Raw genomic sequence first — 19,562 nt, 5'->3', positions numbered from 1 at the left:
AGAGCTAAAGCATTTGAGGGAACAGAAGAAAAATGTAGGTTTGCCTGTACCTACCAGTGGGTTTTTATAGCATTCCTCAGGATAGCTCAAAAGGAAGAGTTTAAATTGCTGTCTCTGGAAAGTATCAGCAACCAGCATACGGAAAGCCAGATCTTCTGTATCAGTTCAGGAAATCAAATTTGCTTTCTTTTCATTTTTAAAAAATCCAAAATTTTCTCTGTATTGGCTACTAGGCTGGGGTACACAGGACATTTAGGCAATGCACGGCCTCTAAGCCCATTCTCCATAGGCACTTTTCTGTCTGGCATGAGTGTCACCACCTTGAGCTGAACTGGGAGGACAAGGCTGTAAGTTTCCTGACGGTTGATGCTACTGATATGAAGGACATCAGGACTGCCATGTAAGAAGGTAGCTGTTTGAAACTTAAGGGGGATTCCAGCAGCGTTCCTCTAGGGATCTTTGACTAGCTCTCAGGCCAACCACTGTCAAGGACAAGGACTACCATCAGATCAATGTTCATTTTAAATATAGTGCTGACTAAACTTAGTGACAAATCTGCTGTGAAAATTTACAACTTGCAATATTTACCTGACAGGCATCCAGACCCTCTTGCCCAAATATACAGGTCCTTAAATTAGACCCAAAATATGTCATAAGGCAGCAGCCTAAATTACATATTGACAGCACTGAAGCAGGTAAGTACATATTTATGCAGCCAATCCTGGCAGCTTATTTCAAAAACTGGACTGGCTTGTTCAATGTATTTTTAAAATCCTACCAGTGTATTTAAGCAGTCCTAGGCTTGGGAGCATTCTGGGCCAGGGGCTGTCTTTTTACAGCTGAGTTCTGCACAATGAGGCTGGCGTCCTTAGGGGTTGGTGCAACTGAAAGAATAAAAGTAAGTGATGATAAAGAGCAAATTCCCATAAAATGACTGTGCCTAGAGATTTTTTCTTTCTTAGCAAATATTATTGCCCCAAAACAACTAGTATATTACTTATATAACAATTTCCTTATGGGTCACTGTTGAATAGAACTTGGGTCCTTCAGTACCCAAAGTAAATGCCCCTGTCACTATGACTACAAAATTATTTCCAAGACAGAGTTCTTCTCTTCACCAGCTAACTTAGGAGTTGCTTCACAGTTACGTATAGAAAACTGTAGTTCTGTTCTCCTGCAGTCCTTGAATATCCCAGATTTAGTCCTTTGTGAAGTAATTTCCATACAAATAGCCTTATTAACTTGATTAGATTTTAAATGATAGGAAAAGACCGAAAGAAAACAAAAAGGAAAAAAATAAAAGAACCAAGAGGATGTCTTCACTGGAGACAGCAGATAGCACAGACCAGGTTCATGACACACTGCAGCACTTTCACTGATTATAGCTGCCTGTGAAGACAGGTGGCTCCTTTGAAATGTGAGCATGAAGTATGGGTTAAATAAAAGTTTCAACAAAGAACGTGTCACGTTTTGGGAAGTTTATGCACTCTTCATTCTAATGAGTAACAAGGCAGTATTTCTATGAGGGAAGCCACAGTCTAGAAAATAAGGTCCAAATATGAATTCTTTTTAGAAGCTAGTAATTTTTTTTTCTTGAAATGGTACAACCCCATATGGCAGTAAGAATATCATAAATGTACTGCAACTGAGATCTGCTTAGACTGATTAAACTTTCAGCAAAAAGCACATCGATGGCATCGTTTGAAGATAGTGCCGTGGAAGAGATGATCTCAGTTCAACAAACAGAACAAAAGGTTGGTTTTGGTTGGTTGTTTAAAGGAAAAGAGTAATTACTAATGACAGACAATTCAGTGTTTTTGTCACCAATATGAAAAATACATGTTTAAATATACAGGCAAGCTTTACCAGATATGTGTGGCTAGAGTAACTGCCGTCAAAGAAAGCTTTTTTACATTCTTGCAGGAGCTGGGTAAGTCAGAATCCCACTCCCAGGAGCTATGCATGCTTAAGGGTGCTGTTCAAGGAAATCAGTGCAATGGTGTGTGCGGATTTGGAGGACAGGACTTGGCAGGCATTGTATCTTCATTAGGTAGTGCTTAAATTCAGACCAATGAAGCTGTTTTACCAGAAAACTGACTTAGCTCTTTTTAAGCACCTTCCAAGGAATATTTATAATTTCTGAAAGAGGCCTTCTGACCGTGCAAACAACCTCTTGTCAACAACCTATTTCTTTTCTCCCTGATATCCTGCCATTTTGTCTCTGTGACCACCCTCACTTCACAGCTGGCTTCCACAGTCCACAGTTACTGCAGAACTTGCCAACCAGCATCACTGTTCCATGTCTGAATCCCAACACTGACTGAGATTCTCAGTCCAAAGAATGTAGCTTCTTGTTTGTGCAGCTCATCTAGGCTGACATCGGTCTCCTTCAAGGCAAGAAATATGCTTGCTTTGAGAGATGTGCGTCAATTCTAACTACCACCTTGTCTCTTTAATGTCACAGAAGTTCAAATGCGAGGTTGATTTCATGCAATCAAGGCTGTCTAGAATGTTTTCAGAACAGACAGTTGTATCTCTATGCAAAATTGAAGAGACTGGTGCACTCTTGCTTTCCAGTCACAAGTGACCATACGGCCCTGAGACTAAAAAAAAAGTTTTTCAAGAAAAGCTTGGATGAATCCAACGTATCTGCAAAATAATTTGCATTTGAAGAAAAAACTATTTGGTATAGTGATATTTCATGGTAATGCCTGGTTGGATATTTTGCAATTGTCTTGACCATTAGGTAATCCTTTGCATTTTATAATGATTCCCAAGACTCCCAAAGTGCTTGTCACACATAGATGAATTATGCCTTACCAGTTCAGAGTGTCCTAGAATAAACATTATCTATCTACTTGTCTGGTAGAAATTAAGTTCCAGACTGGATCTGTATTTCAGAGGCCTCCAAGTCCAAGAATATTTATCACCAGGTCTGTTTCCAGTTGATCTCTCTTCTTTGTGAGGTTATGCTATTTTCATTGTTAGTATCTCATATTCCTGAAAAGTGCACATCTTCATAGTGGAACCCAGCACTTCTGTTGTATGTTTCTGTTAGTTGACTGCATTTTCTGTTTGCTGTTCTTAAAGCATAGGCGAAAAGACTGTTGTTTCAGTGTCTCTGTAATGTAAGTCCTTAAAATTTCTGAAGATTTGAGGGGGTTGTGAAATGTATTTGTGTTAGACATAACAAGAGTATTTATTATGGAATGACTCCCTATCGCAGCAATGTTGTAACTGAAAGTGTAGGGTTAAATGGCGTGGTTTGTATTACAGGAAGCATCGCTGTCTATTAACTGTACGTGTAGGTATCCTTCATTGTTGTCTGCTATTCTTACTTCAATGCACTTACCCGGTATAGTACATGAAAAAAACATGTGTATATGCTTACCTCTACCTATTGGCAATAAACTAGATATACAGCATTAGAACCTAGGATTATGATAGATCCAAATGGCCAGCAAGACAGTATTAAATGAGGTATTACCGATGCAGTCCTGTTTGCAGTATTGCTTTCAGCAGTGGCTCAACCTTATGGTTTTGGGGGGTTCTGTCTGGAATAATTTAGGTCAATTACATTTTGCATTAGAAAAAAAAAAGGGGTGGGGGAAAGCCTTATTATCAGTTCTATTCTATCTGAAGTTTCGTCTTGCAGGCTATTTGAGCAATGCATTCAGGATAACAATATGTACATTCAGCTTTTGCTACTGGTTTGATTCCACCTTCACTGAACTCAGACCAAGAGATGGAGAAGCCTTGACTCCTTCTGTCAAGTTCAGCAGGCTTGGAGGCTTGAGTCACCAAAAGGCTAGTTAGATATCCATGATGCATATTTAGTATTGCTGAAGTGAAAACAGCTAATCACTTAAACAGTTCAAAGCAGATATTTTGCTACCGGGTATTATTAATCATAACTGACATGTCTTACAGAGTTGTGCGTTTTTTATATTTAAGAGGCTCTCTATCAAAATGCATTTCATCTACTTAGCTAGCTAGCATGCTTTGCTTGATTCCTCTGGGTGTCGTAGTTGTGCATTTTACTTGTAAATGGCTCAATAGTTGAAGAGATTAGACCTATGCCTGGGGAGCCCTGCCCTGTCAGCTTACAGGTTTGGAATGTATGTTTTCATACAAATTGCATAGATAGTACTTGTGCATCTCAGTAATTCCCTGTACCACAAGCAGTAATTTCTTTCCATATACAAGCTTTGGTTTTAGAAGCATAGTAGGTAATAATCATAAATGTTTAATTTACTATAAATATTTAATATTTATGAATGATTGATGACCAGACTTTTAAACAAACTGATAGAGCTGTATGAAATGGAAGAGTATCTTTGTGTAATTGTCTCAGCCATATTCCAAATATTACATGGGCTTTGTTTCACTATTGAGATGGATGCCTGTTTTATATTTTCATTAAAAATATTAGCACATGGGTAATAAACAGAAAAAATACACTTTTTGTAGTGATATTGACAATACAAGGGATCTGGATGGACTCCCTTGCAAATACAAGGATTTCTATATCTGCCAATTTTCATTCCATGTAAGGAATTCTTTCTTTATGGATTATTTTTTAAATAGCTTTTCAAGAGAATATGTTTTTTATAACACAGCACCTCAAGCACGTTACTTTTTGGTTGGCAGTTCACTGACTACTTTCACCTATTTTGCTTTCAAATTTTTTTAAATTGTCTTTGGTCTCCCTAAGGCTTGGAGGCCAAAAACAAGCCACAAGCCACTTTATCTAATTTTAAGGGATTTTGCTTCTCTAAAAGATTTCATAAACAGTGAACGATAACGTTTCTGATTCATGCAATGAGCTGGAGGTCTGCATACATCTCTGGCAGAGATGTCTTGCAAAGGTTAGTGAAGAATCACTTTGCCAATAGGTGCCACTGTTGCTCAACACGTTTATGTCTGAATCATCAATGTCCTTCAGTTCAAAATCAGTTCAACCTTGAAAAAACAAAACTAAATCACAGTGACTAAAATGTATCTCTGTGCAGAGGTAGAACTCCGTGTACATTCTGGCCAGAGGTTTGTCCATGCCACCAGTAACATACATGCTTTATCTTGTGCCTAAAAATATTTACAGTATTGTTAATATTGAGCAAAATTGATGAAGGAAGTGATAAATATGCCTTGAATTAATTACAGATATATTTAATCTAAGACTTTAATTTGCTGCAAGTTTATTGTTGAACCTCAGACCTGCAGCAGCTGAACGTTGCAGATATCTTCTCTGGACCAAGCACGATTTAAATGCAGAACTTGCACCTAAGTGCAATAAGAATTTGGACTTCTGTCAGCACTAAGTGTCAGGGTGCCCCATCCAGCAACGTAAAGGCCGCTAACTGCTATTTTTTCTGGGCTTACTGTTTGGTAATATAAGGCCAGCTAATGTAGTTTGCAGCTTATCTACCCTTAAGTGCTATTCAGTATGTAAAGCCAAGGGCAGCTGAGGTCTGCTTGCTTACTACGTTCGGAGAAACCTTGGTTCACCTTGTCCTTAGGTATTCAGCCATTTCATATGCTTACTTTACTTTTGGATGTTTCAGGCGTGTTATGGAATAATACAAGTTTCTTCTCTCCTTTTTCTGTAAAGAAATGTATAGCAAGCTGTATAAAAATGAAATAACAACTAAGGACAAAGCAACTAAAAGATTTAAAACCTTTCAGGTTCTGCCCCACTCTGTTTTTTAATGCAGCTACTTATTGACTAGAGTCTGACAGATACAAATTTTGTTTTCAGTGATTTAATATCCTCTGTTGAAAAAATATTCCCAGCCATCTGCAGCTCAGAACGTAACCCAGCAACTTGTTCTAACCAGCAGTCAGCCCTCCCTCTGCCTGCGTAACCTAATTCCCATTCCTTCCGCACAGAACAGATCACTCTTACGTATATGAGCAACAAGCTGTATTAAGTAGTACTTAAGATCACACTAAGCTGTTTACATAGAGGCATCTCTTGCTTTTCTGTCTCTCGCTAGTTGGCCGAGGGCTTGCAGATATTTCTGACTCCCTTCATAGTCCAGGATTCTACCAATATTATGGGGATGACGTCCCTGCCTGGAAGAGAGGCCATGAGTTTTAGCAAAAGCAGAAATTGGTGGCTTTTCATAGGAAATGGTGTAGACACTCCTCATCGTTCCAGCTTCTTTCTTGTGCCATTTTTTCATCAGGTGCTCGAGCAGGCCATAGTTGGTGGGTGGTTCTGAGACAAGAAATGGTTAGATGTTATGAATGATAAAATTATATATTTGGTCCTGGTGTTGTTATTCCACAGGGAGCACAGGGAATGCTCGTACTATTCTGACAACAGATTGAGGACAGACTGAGATCTTTTTGGTCCGAGGGCATGTGTGCATCCCTCTGGCTGGAGGGGAAAATCACTGTTAGATATTGATAGGAAAGCAATAATGATACAAATGTAGGAGTCTTGATTCTTCATAGTCTGTCTGGTAGGTATTAAAGAAATTGGCAGAGGTGTATATATCACTTAAATTCAGAAACATACTAACACTTGGTGAATTCTCCTACCAGTTACACCTCACAGGTCCCCTTGTTTTCAGCTGCTGTCTGGCATTATTGCATAGGGAAGAGAAATGTTTCCGTTGAAGGCTTATCCTTCACTGCTTCCCTGCAGTCATTAAGTGTAGTTACATGGATAACATTTCCACTTTAATGATCATAAATATAAGCTACTGACTGGGTAAGAAAGCAGCTAAACTTCACTGGAAAATCCATTTTCAGAATGATTTTAAAAACAGAAGGGCTGGCTCTAAGTCTATACATTCACCACTGCACCATTTCATCTGTTTGAATTAATAACACCAAAAGCTACCAAGAATGGGGAAATCTGGTTTCTGAGGAATCCAGGCAAGCTTGCGTCCATTCCAGCTGCGGAGGGGAGGCAGCACAGGGTCATAACTGTGTCTATTGTATTTATCTTCATACTCTGATACTAAATTTCGGCTTCTTGGTTCCTCGTGATGTGTGAAGAAGTGCTGTGCTGGCAGGCCCTGCAAGGAGATGCAGATGAAACCATGCCATTTGTCTCAGTGCATAGCATTCAGATGGCTTAGCATGCTTTTGAGTCCAACTGTGCTACCAGTGATACCACAAAATTTTGTAAATACTTACATTACTTTTACTTACAACTTAATCCCTGAAAATAAAGGCATTTGCCTTTAAAGGAAGGTAAATTTCCAGTTAAACAACAACATCTGTACACCATGAGATCTGATTTGTCTGATTTCAAGACATTCATCATACATTTGCAGGAACATTTAAGCCTGCAGCTGAGAAGCTGATTTTCTTGTGCTGCTGGAATGTTTCATTGTGCATTAGCATTTCATATACTCTGTAGCTGTCTGTCTGGAGAGAATGATCAGCATATTTGAGGATGGAGAGGTACATTAGAGGACATTCTAACAGATGATACTTATGGGAAAAGTGTTATTCTGGGACTCATTTAAATGTAGTTCATTCCTATGATTTGGGGCTGTGCTGATCATCTTTTACCAGCAAGCTCTCACTAAAGCCCACAGAATGTCCCGAAGACATGATCCCCAGTCCTAGCTGGTAACATGCTGATTTTCTTCATGGACACGGGTTTCCCTACCAGGCAGACACTGGGAAACAATCAGAGAAAACCAAGAAGTATGTGCTGTTTGTCTGCCTCTGAAAGGCATCCCACTTTAATCACGTCTACAAGGGAGCACTCTGGATCCTGTAAACTGGCCATAGAGCTGCAGTGCCTTCTTTTACACATATACTTGTTTAAGGATATAAAATGTGACTTAAGTAGTAGTTATAAATCATTGCTGTATGGATTGTTAGCACACACAACCCTGCATCTGAAATTCCTTTTACTTACCTCATATTTCTTCATCATGGTTCTTCTTAGTGTTTGTTCTGGTTTGTGATCTGGGAAGCAAATGAAGTCTGTGCTGTATGTGCTGCAGCCAAGTTTCCCAGTGGGTTTGATAAACTAGAGAGATATACAACACTCAGGAGATAGCAAATGCAACCTGGTAATTACAGAACTTCTGTTCCAGTGCTACTTTTTTCATCTATGCATTTTAGAAGCACTTATTTGAAAGGAACTCTGCACCACGTACTTTTTCTCAGATAGTAAAGTCAGCAGATGTAATCAGCCATTGTAAAATTCTGGACTGATTCCTTGGTGTAAATGTAAGATGCAAGACAGCCCTTGAAAAATTATTCATGGTTTGGTGTTAAATACTGTCACCTGCCGTGTGAACTAACATCTGAAAAGGACAAATTAACCCATTTTTCTCTCTTTTTCCCAACTTCCTGCTGCAGCAGGCCAGGCTTTGCAATATATTGTCTAGCATTTTGCTCAAGTCCAGTTGGAAAAATACTAAGAAATGTTTTGTCTTCTCTGGAAGACTGTTCACTGGCTTATTTCTTCAGTTACAAAGGCTTTTTCTTAATATTCTCATTACTTCTCAGTTTATTTCACCCTCATTTATAATCTAGTGAAATACTTAATGGATTTCTTTTTCTACATAATTTTTATACCCTTAAACTGTGTTCATCTTCTGAGATCACATCAGATCTCATAAATGTCAGGCAAAAAAAAAAAAAGAAGAAATCTAAAGGAAGTAATTTTAGCGGAGTCAGGAAGATTTTCCTGATAGCTCCAATATTGAACCTAGCTGGCGTGTTTTAACAAAATTAAATGTGTAATGATAAAATTTTGTTCAGCTCCTAAGTAGGACATGCAATCTGTAGAGCAGCTCTGCTAGCAAAAAATGCTCTTGTTTGCACAAATGAAACCAACATCCAAATTATTGAGGATCCATTGATAGAAGTAATAAGTATCAACTTATGGAAGGGCAAAAGAAGCCTCTATTGTATAATACTGTTATATACTATTTAGTTGTATATATGATTGTTGTATAGTTGTATATATAACTGTTATATAGTTGTATATATTATTTTTATAGCAGTCTATAGTATTTTTAATTGGCAAACTTTGTATCTTGTATGAACCACGTCACATACACTGTGCTCAGACATTGCTTTTGTCCTGACTTAGAGATAAGAATGGCAGATCATAAAATGAATGAATGGAGGCCAAGCAAGATGCTTAACCTTCTCTCTTTTATTACTCTTCTGAGATGAGCCTGGACTCCAGCTCCCCCTGCAATTGTGTACTGTTTGCAGAGTTGATTTTGACCCATTCTATCCTGCTCTCACACTTCTTTCATGCTCTTACCCTTTTTCTCTCTTCCAGCCAGTTTCCAATGAGAACTTTACCAGAGTATTTTGGTTCAATTTTCCACCAATCCCGTCCATCTTTAATTGATGCAATCATATTTTTTTGTCTCACCAGTGCTGCCCTCCCTGGTTGTTGAATAATTGTTCTTCCAGTTTTGTGGATGAAAGATTACTCAGTAGTCCAGTGCTAAAACTAGGGCAGAGAGGGCTCTGCCTGCCAGGGTGCTGAGAAGCATGGGTGATGTGCGAAACTGCTTTGCCTTAGAACCATTTGTGTTTGCTGTCCCCACAATGACCTAACCACATTCTAGGCTGCATCATAATTCCTACTGAGTGAAACAGTGGCTCCTAACCAACTCACTTAGGCTATTTTTTTCTGTAGTAGAGCTCACAATCAGAGCACTGTGATATGTGATTTACTCACTTACACCAACACACCACACACACCTGCACTACACACAGTCTCTCTGCATAGATGCATAGACATGTTTTATTTTAAATGAGCAGGATGAACCAGGGTGTCCATTCAAAATAATATTCTTATTTATTGACATAGCTAAAGATAAGAGCTTGCAGCATGGTACAAGCATGTATAACATTTGCATATTCCATGGTCCAACTAACAGCTGGAATGCTCTTCACATGAGCCATGTTTATCGTTGTTAATGGCCACCTTTGACTGACTACCCATCACCTGATATTAAATATCCTAAAAAGATATTTTTCTAGGTTGAGGCATGAACAGACTCGTGGAATCTAAGATGTTTACTATAAGCCTTTTAGGAAGTTAACAACGCTGTCCAATCCCCTTTTACCAGATGGAAATGAAAACCCCCCATAATCATACAGGCTTATGATTCCATGGAATCCATCCTCAAGGTGGTACCAGGTCACTCGAACTCCATTGTCCTCCAGTCTCTTCTTGTACAGCAAGCCGTCATCCCTCAGCACATCATACTCGCAAGTCAAGATGAAAGACTCTGGCAGCTGGTGAACAACAGCATCTTCAGCTAGCAGGGGACACAGGTTGGGCTCACAGAATCTTTTCACTGTCTCATAAACTTCAGCCACAAAATCAGTGGGCCTAAGCGGCTTCACACCTCTGACCTTAAATTTTTCAGGGATGTTGTCTGGACTCACCCACTTCCTGTACTTCATCCTCATATCTGGAGGAATATGAGAGCCCTTCAAGACCTCTTGCATATGTGATGCATCCCCATTTAGGTACTGCAAAGCAAAAAAAGCAGCACGTTCTCGGAATAAGAGAGGGACTCCCCGATTTTGCTGATAGGATGGTAAATTGAAGTCCAGTGCCTGAAGGCCTGGGTAGATCAAGATCTGAGCACGTAGCTTTGGGAGGTCTGATCTACCTGCCAGGGTCTGGCTAACAGCAGCTGCTAGATTGCCCCCTGCACTGTCCCCACAGACACTTATACGGGCAGGGTCCACCCCATAGTGCTCTGTGTTCCTCATGAAGTGTATGGTAGCATTAAGACAGTCTTCATACGCAGCAGGGTATTTGTGTTCAGGAGCTAAACGGTACCTAATACATAAAGAGACAAGTATAGGGGAAGGAAATGTCATTAGTATTAATTTGGAAATGCTATCCTACACTGCCTTCCAGCCCCATTGTTTTGGGGTATTTTTCCTTCAGGTCACCATATTCATTACCTTCTAAGCAGGCATTTCTCAGCTGGCGATTGTGGACAAGCTGTAAATTGTGTGTTCAATCACAAAGATACAGGAAAGTAGGATTGTCTTCTAATTAAGAAACTGAATGAAACATTGTAATTCATTTCTTAGTTGTGCTGAAACCCCCGGTGTATTCTTGACAAGATTATTTAATGATTTTGTGCCTCTGCTTTCTATGTGTAAAAATGGGAGTAATATAGTGTGATTATTCTCTTTGTCTGTAAATTACAAGTGTTTGGAACATCTCACCATATGTTCATGTTCAGCACAAGGAAGAGTTGTTTTACCTAAGTTCTAAATTGGCGTTTTTTAGATTTTCTTAGTGTGGCAAATATTCCCATTGGAGTCTTTTCTGAGTATATCAGTGCATGAACAGTTAGGAGCTGTGAAATCACAGCTATCACTATTTGTCTCTTTATATACTTCCCTGAATTCTTTAGAATTTTTTTCTGTAAAATATAACATCTCCAAAAACAGTGCAGCTCTACTGTGGCACCACAGCAACAATAGTCTCTGAACAATAGAACTGGGTAGGGTTCACTTACTGAACAGATACAACTACTGATCCACTTTCTCTGGATATGTAGCGGCACACTTTTTCGTAGGTATCTGGAAAAGAAATATTTTCATTAGTATTTTGCTAGTGACCTAATCTTTGAGACATCAAGGGAATATTCATTTCTAGAAAGGTGTGTATTTCTTTTCAGACTTTCTCCAAAATCACATGCTTAAACCTCCTCTCATTTCAATTTAATGAAAACATGAGTATGTTCTTTGTACATTATTATAATCCCTCCAGCACATATCTTACCAAGACTTCCAAATACCCAGCCTCCTCCATGAAAGAAGATGATAGCTCTCCTTCGCCCGTGTGATATAGCTTTAGGCTGGTAAACTCTCACAGGTACTTTGTTAAACTGCAGATCCTGGATAAACAGCTTTGGGTCTACCCTTAGTCTCCGTCCTTGTCGCACGTATCGGCCAAAAGTGATTTGACTGCAAAGCCCTGTCTTCTCCAAAATCCTTCCCTGTTAAAGGTAAAAGAAATTAAGGCTTCTTAAAAAGTCTTGATTTAGCCAAGTTATAAAAAATCTGCATCATACTTACCTTGAACTCTATTTGAGGAAAATTTTATAGAAACACAAGGCTCACAAGACAAGAAGTGGTAGTGTCGTAAAACATTAGTATTCTATAATAACATGCAATAGTAACAGTGTAATAAGTTAGAATAACCACCATGAGAACCACTCTAAGAAGATAATGGCTATGCAAGCATCTCCTAAAATCTTTCTAAATGGCTTCTTGTATTCTAAGTACTGCTAGGAGAGTTCGTTCTCATAGGTTTAGTCCCTTTTTTGCCTTCATAAACTCTTGGAAAACAGTGAGGAAATGTAACTCTGCAGTTGGTTTTCTTGAGAAGAATGTCCAGTTCTAAGAAAGTGAGAGATCTCAGGATAGAGTGAAAAAATTGTATTTCTTTTAAGACTACCTAGATTAGTTTTACCAAGGAGAACTAAATTATATCATATTAGCAATCACTGGAATCTTCCAGATCATCTTGTGAAGAATCAGATGTAAAAATCTAGGCGTCACATACAGCAACTTGACCCCTGTTGTTTGATAAAAATAAAGCTCTTTAATTAAGGAAAAACAATTTTCCCAGTCTCTCACTTCCTACATAGAGTAAAAAAACCTACTTCTATTACTCAAATCCAGTGTCATTCTAGTATCATATTAGCAATTTTATATAGTGCATCCAAATTGGCCATCTTGGAATATACATTTTAATTGTCGGTTTTGCCCGTCACACCTTTGTGCTTATTCTTGTTTTATTTATACTTGATAACAACAATTAAATGGTGTATACAGAAATATCCTCATAAACTCTTATAGTTCATCATTGCATAAACTAATACTGCTGAATTAGACTATAAAACTCAGTGGATTTACAAATCCGTAGTGCTGAGATGTGTTGTGCAAGTTAGTTACTGCTTTTTATTTGCACAAGAGACTTACTGAACAAAATCAAGAAGCATCCTTTCCGAGTGCTCTTGCAATGAGCTCACTAACTCGAATATAAATCCGATGTAGTAAGTGAACAAGTAAAGAGAAGGTGGGAACAAAATTAACCGAGTTCATCAGGGCACTCAGTTACTAAACAATTTTAAATGCTTAATGTGAGTCTTTATCCATTGCCTTGTTGCCTTCTGGTAGGATTCAGGAGAGCTGGGGAGCACGGTAAGTGCATTTCGGGAGGATGCGCATGGTGTAAGAAACCGTGCAGGAAAACGAGATCTGTGTGGTCAGAAAGGGGGATGTTGGGGCTAACGGAGCAAGCTAAAGATTTTTTGAAAATCCAAAGGCGCCGCAAGTGCCAGAGGAAGCGTTTAGGAGAGCTCTAATGCCGTTTATGCAATGCTGTAAAAGTGAGTCCAGGGATTAAGTAAAGCAGCCCTAACCGGATTTTGTACCAGAAATGTCAGCCGCGGCAGGAGCGGCTGAAGGGCTGCGGTTTTCCCCTGGCCGAGGAGCCGCCTTCCCCTGCAGCTGCGGGCAGCTAGCGGGCAACCCAGGAGCACGGCTCCGGCTCGGTTCCGCCTGCCGCCAGCCCCGCAGCCCCGGCCGGCCCCCGCACGCTCCTCCCGAGGGCCGGCTCGGGGTGCGGGGGGCCGGGTTGTGCCGGCGGGGGGCCGCCCGCGGTGCGCGGCTCCCGGGGCCCCGCAGCGCTCCGCGGGGCGGTCGCGGGACTCACCAGGGCCGCCGTGCCGAGGAGGACAGCCAGGACCAGGCGCAGCTTGGCGGGCTGGTTCACCCCGGGCGGGATCTCGTAGCTGGGCAGCGCCAGGAGCACCGTGCCCAGCACCAGCGCCGCCAGGGGCAGGAGCAGCAGCAGCAGAAGCAGCAGCGCTGGCAGCAGCGCCATGGCCCGGCGGCGGCCCCGCGGGGCTCCCCGGCCCGCGGCGGGGCCCGGCAGCGGCCGCCCCCCCCACCCCCCGCAGGCCGGCGGCGTCACGGCCCCGTTTGTGACAGCTCCGCAAAGCCGCCGCCGGGGTCATGGTGCGGGCGGCCAGCGAGCACCGGGGGGCGGCTGCGCTGCTGGCGGCACACGGGCGTAATCTGGGTGCCAGGAGGCACGGCCTGAGCCGCGCGTCCCGGTCCTGAGCCCTGCGTCCCGGTCCTGAGCCCGCTCGCCAAGAGCCTGAGCCTCTGCGGAGCCGCAGCCCGGCAGGGTACCCGCGTTCCTGCCCGCTCCGTCCTCAAATCGCCGCGAGCATCCCTTAAATTTAGGGATTCGTTGTCCGAAGGCGGCCTGCTGGAAGGGCAAGGCAGGCACTGCGAAGAGGTGACAGCTCAGATTTCACGAATAATGACTCTTCTCTACTGGCTACGCTAGCTTTTCAATTACATCTTTCATAGAAAGTTTCTCTGCTACAAGCAGATACCACTGATGAATGTGCTTCAACAGACAGACCTACCAATCCCGTAACTGCCCAGGAATTTTAGCTGCTATTAAAAAAAGATCCTTACTCTGGTGAATTTCAGGAGAAAGCTTTAAACGTCGCCTCTGTGTACACCCAGGAAAATCTGAAGTATAGCATTTGTTCTGTAAAAATCTCTGATCTCCTTAGTCTTATGATTTGCTTTTTTTTATAGGATTTTCTTTTCCTCAGTCTTAAGATTTTGAATATATTCACTACTGTTTCTCATTGCTTTCATCAGCAGAGTACAATAAGGCGTGAAATCAAGTGATACACCACTGCCTTGTCCTCTAACGAAAACTCAAAACATGGAGAAAAGTCACAGCACAGGGAACCTCTCTCTGAAAGAACACGAGAATATTTTGGTTCATATTTTCTCTCTAAGCTCAGCCTTTTATGATACACTGATTAGGAGCCCAGTTCCCTGATTGTTACTGTCTTTCTAAAACCTGTCCTTAAGTACTCCTCTCAACCAGTATCTGTTGCCCTAAGCTTCAGAGGGCATAGTGGAGACATACCAAAATGAAATAGGAGTTTATACAGCTATGGTAATTTCAAAATCAGGGCCGGCCTTACTTGCTTTCAAGAAGGTGACCCAAATTAACACAGGCCTTCTACGGCTACTCTTCATGCAGATGTGGTTCTGTAATGCCCACTGTATACATTGAATCTCCTTGCTGAGACTTTGATCTCTTCCTCTTTTTCTGTAGCTTTCCTCTAACTCTTCCCTCCGGCTCACTATGTACATAACTTGCACTTTTTATCTAAATAAGATAAAGTCATTCTTTGTAGCTTATCAAATGAACATCACAAAGATCCTGGCTGTAATTCACAGGAGTTATTTAATCCAAATCATTCCATGAAAAATGTTTACAGGGACATAAATCATCCTTTAATTAAACACAAAGAATCAATCACATGCTGTTTTGATGGGAAATTGAAAAACAGCCTGTGGAAAATACTAAAACCGTAAAGGCTAAACTGTCAATAGTCTCACGAGGACAAAGACCACTGTTCAGATGGGATTTGAAGTTCACTCATTTCAAAATTGATATTTTTACACCAAGGGGTATCACATTTTTGCTGACAATTACTATCCAAGATTTGGGAGCATCCACTGATTTCTCAGATAGAGAAACATAACCAATGAAAGTTGTTTCTACAGGCCTTTTAGGAATTTAACAATTCTGTCCAGTCCTCTTTTTGCAGATGGAAATTTCAAAACACGATAACCATATAGGCTCATGATTCCATGGAATCCATCCTCAAGGTGGTACCAGGTCACTCGAACTCCATTGTCCTCCAGTCTCTTCTTGTACAGCAAGCCGTCATCCCTCAGCACATCATACTCGCAAGTCAAGATGAAAGACTCTGGCAGCTGCTGAATAACAGCATCTTCAGCTAGCAGGGGACACAGGCTGGGCTCAAAAATCCTTTTAAATTTCTCAAAAACTTCAGCCTTGAATTCATGAGGTTTGTGTGGTTTGTAGCCTCTGGCCTTAAATTTTTCAGGGATGTTGTCTGGACTCACCCACTTCCTGTACTTCATCCTCATATCTGGAGGAATATGAGAGCCCTTCAAGACCTCTTGCATATGTGATGCATCCCCATTTAGGTACTGCAAAGCAAAAAAAGCAGCACGTTCTCGGAATAAGAGAGGGACTCCCTGATTTTGCTGATAGGATGGTAAATTGAAGTCCAGTGCCTGAAGGCCTGGGTAGATCAAGATCTGAGCACGTAGCTTTGGGAGGTCTGATCTACCTGCCAGGGTCTGGCTAACAGCAGCTGCTAGATTGCCCCCTGCACTGTCCCCACAGACACTTATACGGGCAGGGTCCACCCCATAGTGCTCTGTGTTCCTCATGAAGTGTATGGTAGCATTAAGACAGTCTTCATACGCAGCAGGGTATTTGTGTTCAGGAGCTAAACGGTACCTAATACACAGGAGACAAGAGTAAGAGATGGAAATGTCATAACTATAAATACAATTTTCCTAACACCCTGCATTTCCCTCTTACTTGGAGTATTTTTTGTTCAGCAAAAAACAATGAAATACTCTGATAAACATGTATTTTTCCAGCAATTTATCACAGATTAGTAATAGCCAGTAGGAGGAAGTTCCAAGGACGTAGCATCGTTGTGAACTTTTTCTTAGAAGAACGCTGATTAGAACATGAGTGATACAAGTTCATTGTGGTCTTCTGGTGTAGACTGCATCTTCCTTGTGGATAATGTAATTTAATCAGGCTGCACCTCACCTTCACTTAGGGTATGTCCCTTGAGAATTATTAAATTTTATTTTTCTTTATTTAAGTAATTGAGGCAGTTATATTTTTGTGTCTTACCAGTTTTATATATTACCATTTGATTGCATTAGAAACCTCCTTGTAGTGTACGTCTAAACAAATTACTGAACCACTGCCTTCCAAGTTTGTTCATTAGTCACTTAGCTCCTTAGAAAACTCTTCTAAGAAGCATTCCTCCTTTTTGTGTGGTGCCAGCATAGTTCTGAATTGTGCTGAGAGATACCTGAACGTTACTTGTGGGTCTGTTTGCACTCTCCCTGCATTAGCAGAGAAGGAAAAAAGAAATACATATATATGAATATCAGAAGGGTAGTGCGGACTGAACTCACCCAACAGACACAACCACCGACTCGCTTTCTTTGGCGATGTAACGGCAGATGTTTTCATGGGAGTCTGCAAGAGGTCGGGGTGCGTTAGCCGCTGAGGCTCGGGTGGGCAGCGGCCGCCTTGTCCCATCCTGGCCATGCTCCCCCGGCCCCACGCCCCCTCTCGCAGCTCCTCTCGCAGCCCCTTCCCTCGCCTTCTCCCCCTTCCCCTCAGCCCCGCCGCCTTCCCGTGAGGCGAGCAGCAGCGCTCCGCCCGGAGCCCTCCGCTGCCGAGGGTCACGGGGAAGCTGAGCCAGACTTCAGCCCTTCTCCCGGGTGTCAGGGAGGAATTCGTCCCCCTCACACCTCAGGAAGACAGCGGCAGCAGCTCACAGCTGCGTTCGGGGCCGCAAATGCCCCGAGCCGCCCTACCGATGCTGCAGTACAGCCAGCCGCCGCCGTGGAAGAAGATGGCGCCCGGCCGCAGGCCGGCAGATGGCGCCCGGGGCCGGTAGAGCCTCACCGGCACCCGGCCAAACCGCGCGTCCACTAGCGAGAGCTGCGGGTCCGGCCCCAGCTTCCTCCCGGAGCGCATGTAGCGGGTGAAGGCGATCTTTGTGCACACCCCCATCTTCTCCAAAATCTTCCCCTGTTCGGAGAGAGGGAGGAGAGGCGGGCTGAGCGCGGGGCGCCCTCCCCGGTGCAGCGAGCTGCCGCGGGCCGCCTGAGGGGAGGCTGCCGCGCAGCCGAGCCCGGCCGCCGGGCAGGTTGCTGTGAGGGAGACCCTGCGCCTGCCTTCCCCCGGCCGCTGCGAGGGCATCCAGGCTTCGTGTTAGCGGGATTCAGCCTACTCCAGAGCCACTCGCCGCTACCCTCGCCTTTGGCGGCTGCTCCGGCTCGGTTCTCAGCAGAAAGCTGTCACGGGAGAAGATGGAGCCGTGGCGGTCCCCTGCGAGGCTACGGGCCTGGGGGAGCGGGGTTGCTTTGGCACCATGCGCCTGAGCAGGTAGGCCCGCGCGTCCGACCCATGCCCTGTCAGGCAACACGCTGTAGGGAAGAAGACAGGGTGTTCCCTTCTCAGTGTCACCAAGTCCTACGGCTTCATACCAACCTCCCACCACTTACCACCTTACAGCCCAGATGTCATTCCTCCAAGGTTTCCCAAGAGTCTATGTTTTTATCTGCTTAAAAAGCACCTGGCCTTCTACCAGCGTTACTGGAAAGCCCCATGAATGCCCTGAAAACATCATCTGTGCTTAGCTAAAACAAAAATCAAAGCCATCTTGCTGTTAATACATAATTCATTTAAATTGAGATAGGAAAGCTCAGCAGATACTGTTTGGCTTCATGGTTGGTTTCACCCTTAAGTTAATAGGGAAATCCTGAATGAAACTATCCGAGGTCTAATAGAAATGCTTCTAAAAAATTGCCCTCTGAAGTTAACAACCAAAATAAAATAAAATAAAAAGTAAAAAGGAAAGCTTTGATTTAAGTGTTAATGCAGCTAGCAGGATCCTGCTAATTATCTATATAATGTGACCAAAAAAAATACCTAAACCCCACTTCTGGCAGAAATAACAGCAAAGTAACTCACCATAGCAGATGTACTAATCATAAAAGCAAGGACAATTCGAAGCTTTCCAGGATGATTCACTCCAGGAGGGATACTGACATTGGAGTAGTCAGATTGAATTGTTGTCGTAATTGCTATTATGAATGAAGCAGTAAAAATCACCAGCAGTATCACTGACAGTATATAAAAAAATGCCATTTCACTTAGCAAAAGACGAGGTGTCTCTATGCCTATCTTTGATTAGGTTTCTCAGATAACATGGACTCTTAGAGCAGTCCAAGTTAAAACAAGTTCCTTCAGCTGTCACGCTTAAAAGTCCTTGGAGACGTTGTGCAAGGTGCCAGCATGCATCACATCGGAGAAGAGGCAGAAGAAAATGTGTTTAATTTCCTGTTTAGCGTCTTGTTAATTGTGGGATTGATAAAGGGCGTGGTATACTATATGGCATTCTTGGATTGTGGATATATGTTGCTGTTGACAAGAGGAGCAAGCCAACTAATGTAGAGGTTAAATTGTCTCTCGCATATGATCTGCAGCCACAACATACTGCTTCTTGTGTTGTAGACATTCTTTAAGTAGTTTGAAGTATATAGTCTTAACAAGGACATTTATAAAGGAAGAAAGCTGGCTAACATGGGCTTCAAAAAAGTAAATGTGTTGACCTTGTTTTGTTCTTAGAGTTTTTAAATATTGAAACAAGCTTATCTACACACTCGTATGTCTGATAAATGTAGGAACATACTTAGAGCATTTCAAAGATCCTCCATTGTGATTTACACAAAGCTGTTAACAGAGTAGCTCTGTCAGAGATGGTTGCAGTTTTGACTCCATTTTTGCAAGTCTAAAATATCAGTTGCCCAGCCCATGGAAATTTTACGGAAGACAGTGACTGGGACTCTTAGGATTGGATGCTACATGCAACATATAGCAAACGCACTGATTTATAGTATTG

At 42.3% G+C, this 19,562-nt stretch overlaps 4 protein-coding genes across 6 annotated transcripts in view; 1 reads left to right on the top strand and 3 right to left on the bottom strand.

The window, feature by feature from the left end:
• Positions 1–19,562, top strand: part of LRRC38 (leucine rich repeat containing 38) — a 102,459-nt gene that overhangs the window by 31,839 nt on the left and 51,058 nt on the right. The window lies entirely within an intron of this gene.
• C21H1orf158 (chromosome 21 C1orf158 homolog) lies at positions 5,909–9,563 on the bottom strand. Of its 2 annotated transcripts, none has more exons than XM_040533934.1 (4): positions 9,254–9,552; positions 7,886–7,999; positions 6,851–7,028; positions 5,909–6,220 (listed from the first exon to the last, which is right to left on the bottom strand). In XM_040533934.1, exons 1-4 carry the CDS (start codon positions 9,350–9,352, stop codon positions 5,958–5,960), a joined length of 654 nt encoding a protein of 217 aa, XP_040389868.1. In that variant the 5' UTR covers positions 9,353–9,552; the 3' UTR covers positions 5,909–5,957. The 2 variants fall into 2 exon arrangements, with proteins under 2 accessions (XP_040389868.1, XP_040389869.1); XM_040533935.1 differs by having other exon boundaries at positions 6,149–6,382; positions 9,254–9,563.
• Positions 9,777–13,887, bottom strand: LOC121058405 (arylacetamide deacetylase-like 4). The gene is made up of 4 exons (XM_040533923.1): positions 13,700–13,887; positions 11,759–11,975; positions 11,493–11,556; positions 9,777–10,798 (listed from the first exon to the last, which is right to left on the bottom strand). The coding sequence occupies exons 1-4, from the start codon at positions 13,868–13,870 to the stop codon at positions 10,024–10,026; spliced, it is 1,227 nt and encodes a 408-aa protein (XP_040389857.1). The 5' UTR covers positions 13,871–13,887; the 3' UTR covers positions 9,777–10,023.
• LOC121058403 (arylacetamide deacetylase-like 4) lies at positions 15,252–19,136 on the bottom strand. 2 transcript variants are annotated; one of them, XM_040533920.1, is made up of 5 exons: positions 18,632–19,136; positions 17,470–17,686; positions 17,062–17,125; positions 15,958–16,360; positions 15,252–15,804 (listed from the first exon to the last, which is right to left on the bottom strand). In XM_040533920.1, exons 1-5 carry the CDS (start codon positions 18,806–18,808, stop codon positions 15,586–15,588), a joined length of 1,080 nt encoding a protein of 359 aa, XP_040389854.1. In that variant the 5' UTR covers positions 18,809–19,136; the 3' UTR covers positions 15,252–15,585. The 2 variants fall into 2 exon arrangements, with proteins under 2 accessions (XP_040389854.1, XP_040389853.1); XM_040533919.1 differs by having other exon boundaries at positions 15,252–16,360.

The sequence above is a fragment of the Cygnus olor genome, chromosome 21 (assembly GCF_009769625.2).
Source record: "Cygnus olor isolate bCygOlo1 chromosome 21, bCygOlo1.pri.v2, whole genome shotgun sequence".
NCBI lineage: Eukaryota > Metazoa > Chordata > Aves > Anseriformes > Anatidae > Cygnus > Cygnus olor.
Note: the sequence above shows the minus strand (reverse complement) of the source record. Positions and strands in the feature narration are given on the sequence as shown.

Bases quoted from the DNA above. Each gene is read 5' to 3' on its own strand.
- C21H1orf158 (XM_040533934.1), bottom strand. From the start codon at position 9,352: ATGATTGCATCAATTAAAGATGGACGGGATTGGTGGAAAATTGAACCA. The intron at 8,000-9,253 runs GTAAGAGCATGA...ATATCTCTCTAG, and splicing joins GGCTGGAAGAGAGAAAAAGG to TTTATCAAACCCACTGGGAA. The intron at 7,029-7,885 runs GTAAGTAAAAGG...ATCTCCTTGCAG, and splicing joins CCATGATGAAGAAATATGAG to GGCCTGCCAGCACAGCACTT.
- LOC121058405 (XM_040533923.1), bottom strand. From the start codon at position 13,870: ATGGCGCTGCTGCCAGCGCTGCTGCTTCTGCTGCTGCTGCTCCTGCCC. The intron at 11,976-13,699 runs GTGAGTCCCGCG...TACCTTTAACAG, and splicing joins TCCTCGGCACGGCGGCCCTG to GGAAGGATTTTGGAGAAGAC. The intron at 11,557-11,758 runs GTAAGATATGTG...TTTCTTTTCCAG, and splicing joins CTGGGTATTTGGAAGTCTTG to ATACCTACGAAAAAGTGTGC.
- LOC121058403 (XM_040533919.1), bottom strand. From the start codon at position 18,808: ATGGCATTTTTTTATATACTGTCAGTGATACTGCTGGTGATTTTTACT. The intron at 17,687-18,631 runs GTGAGTTACTTT...CTCTCCGAACAG, and splicing joins TGATTAGTACATCTGCTATG to GGGAAGATTTTGGAGAAGAT. The intron at 16,361-17,061 runs GTGAGTTCAGTC...CCTGTGTATTAG, and splicing joins TCGGTGGTTGTGTCTGTTGG to GTACCGTTTAGCTCCTGAAC.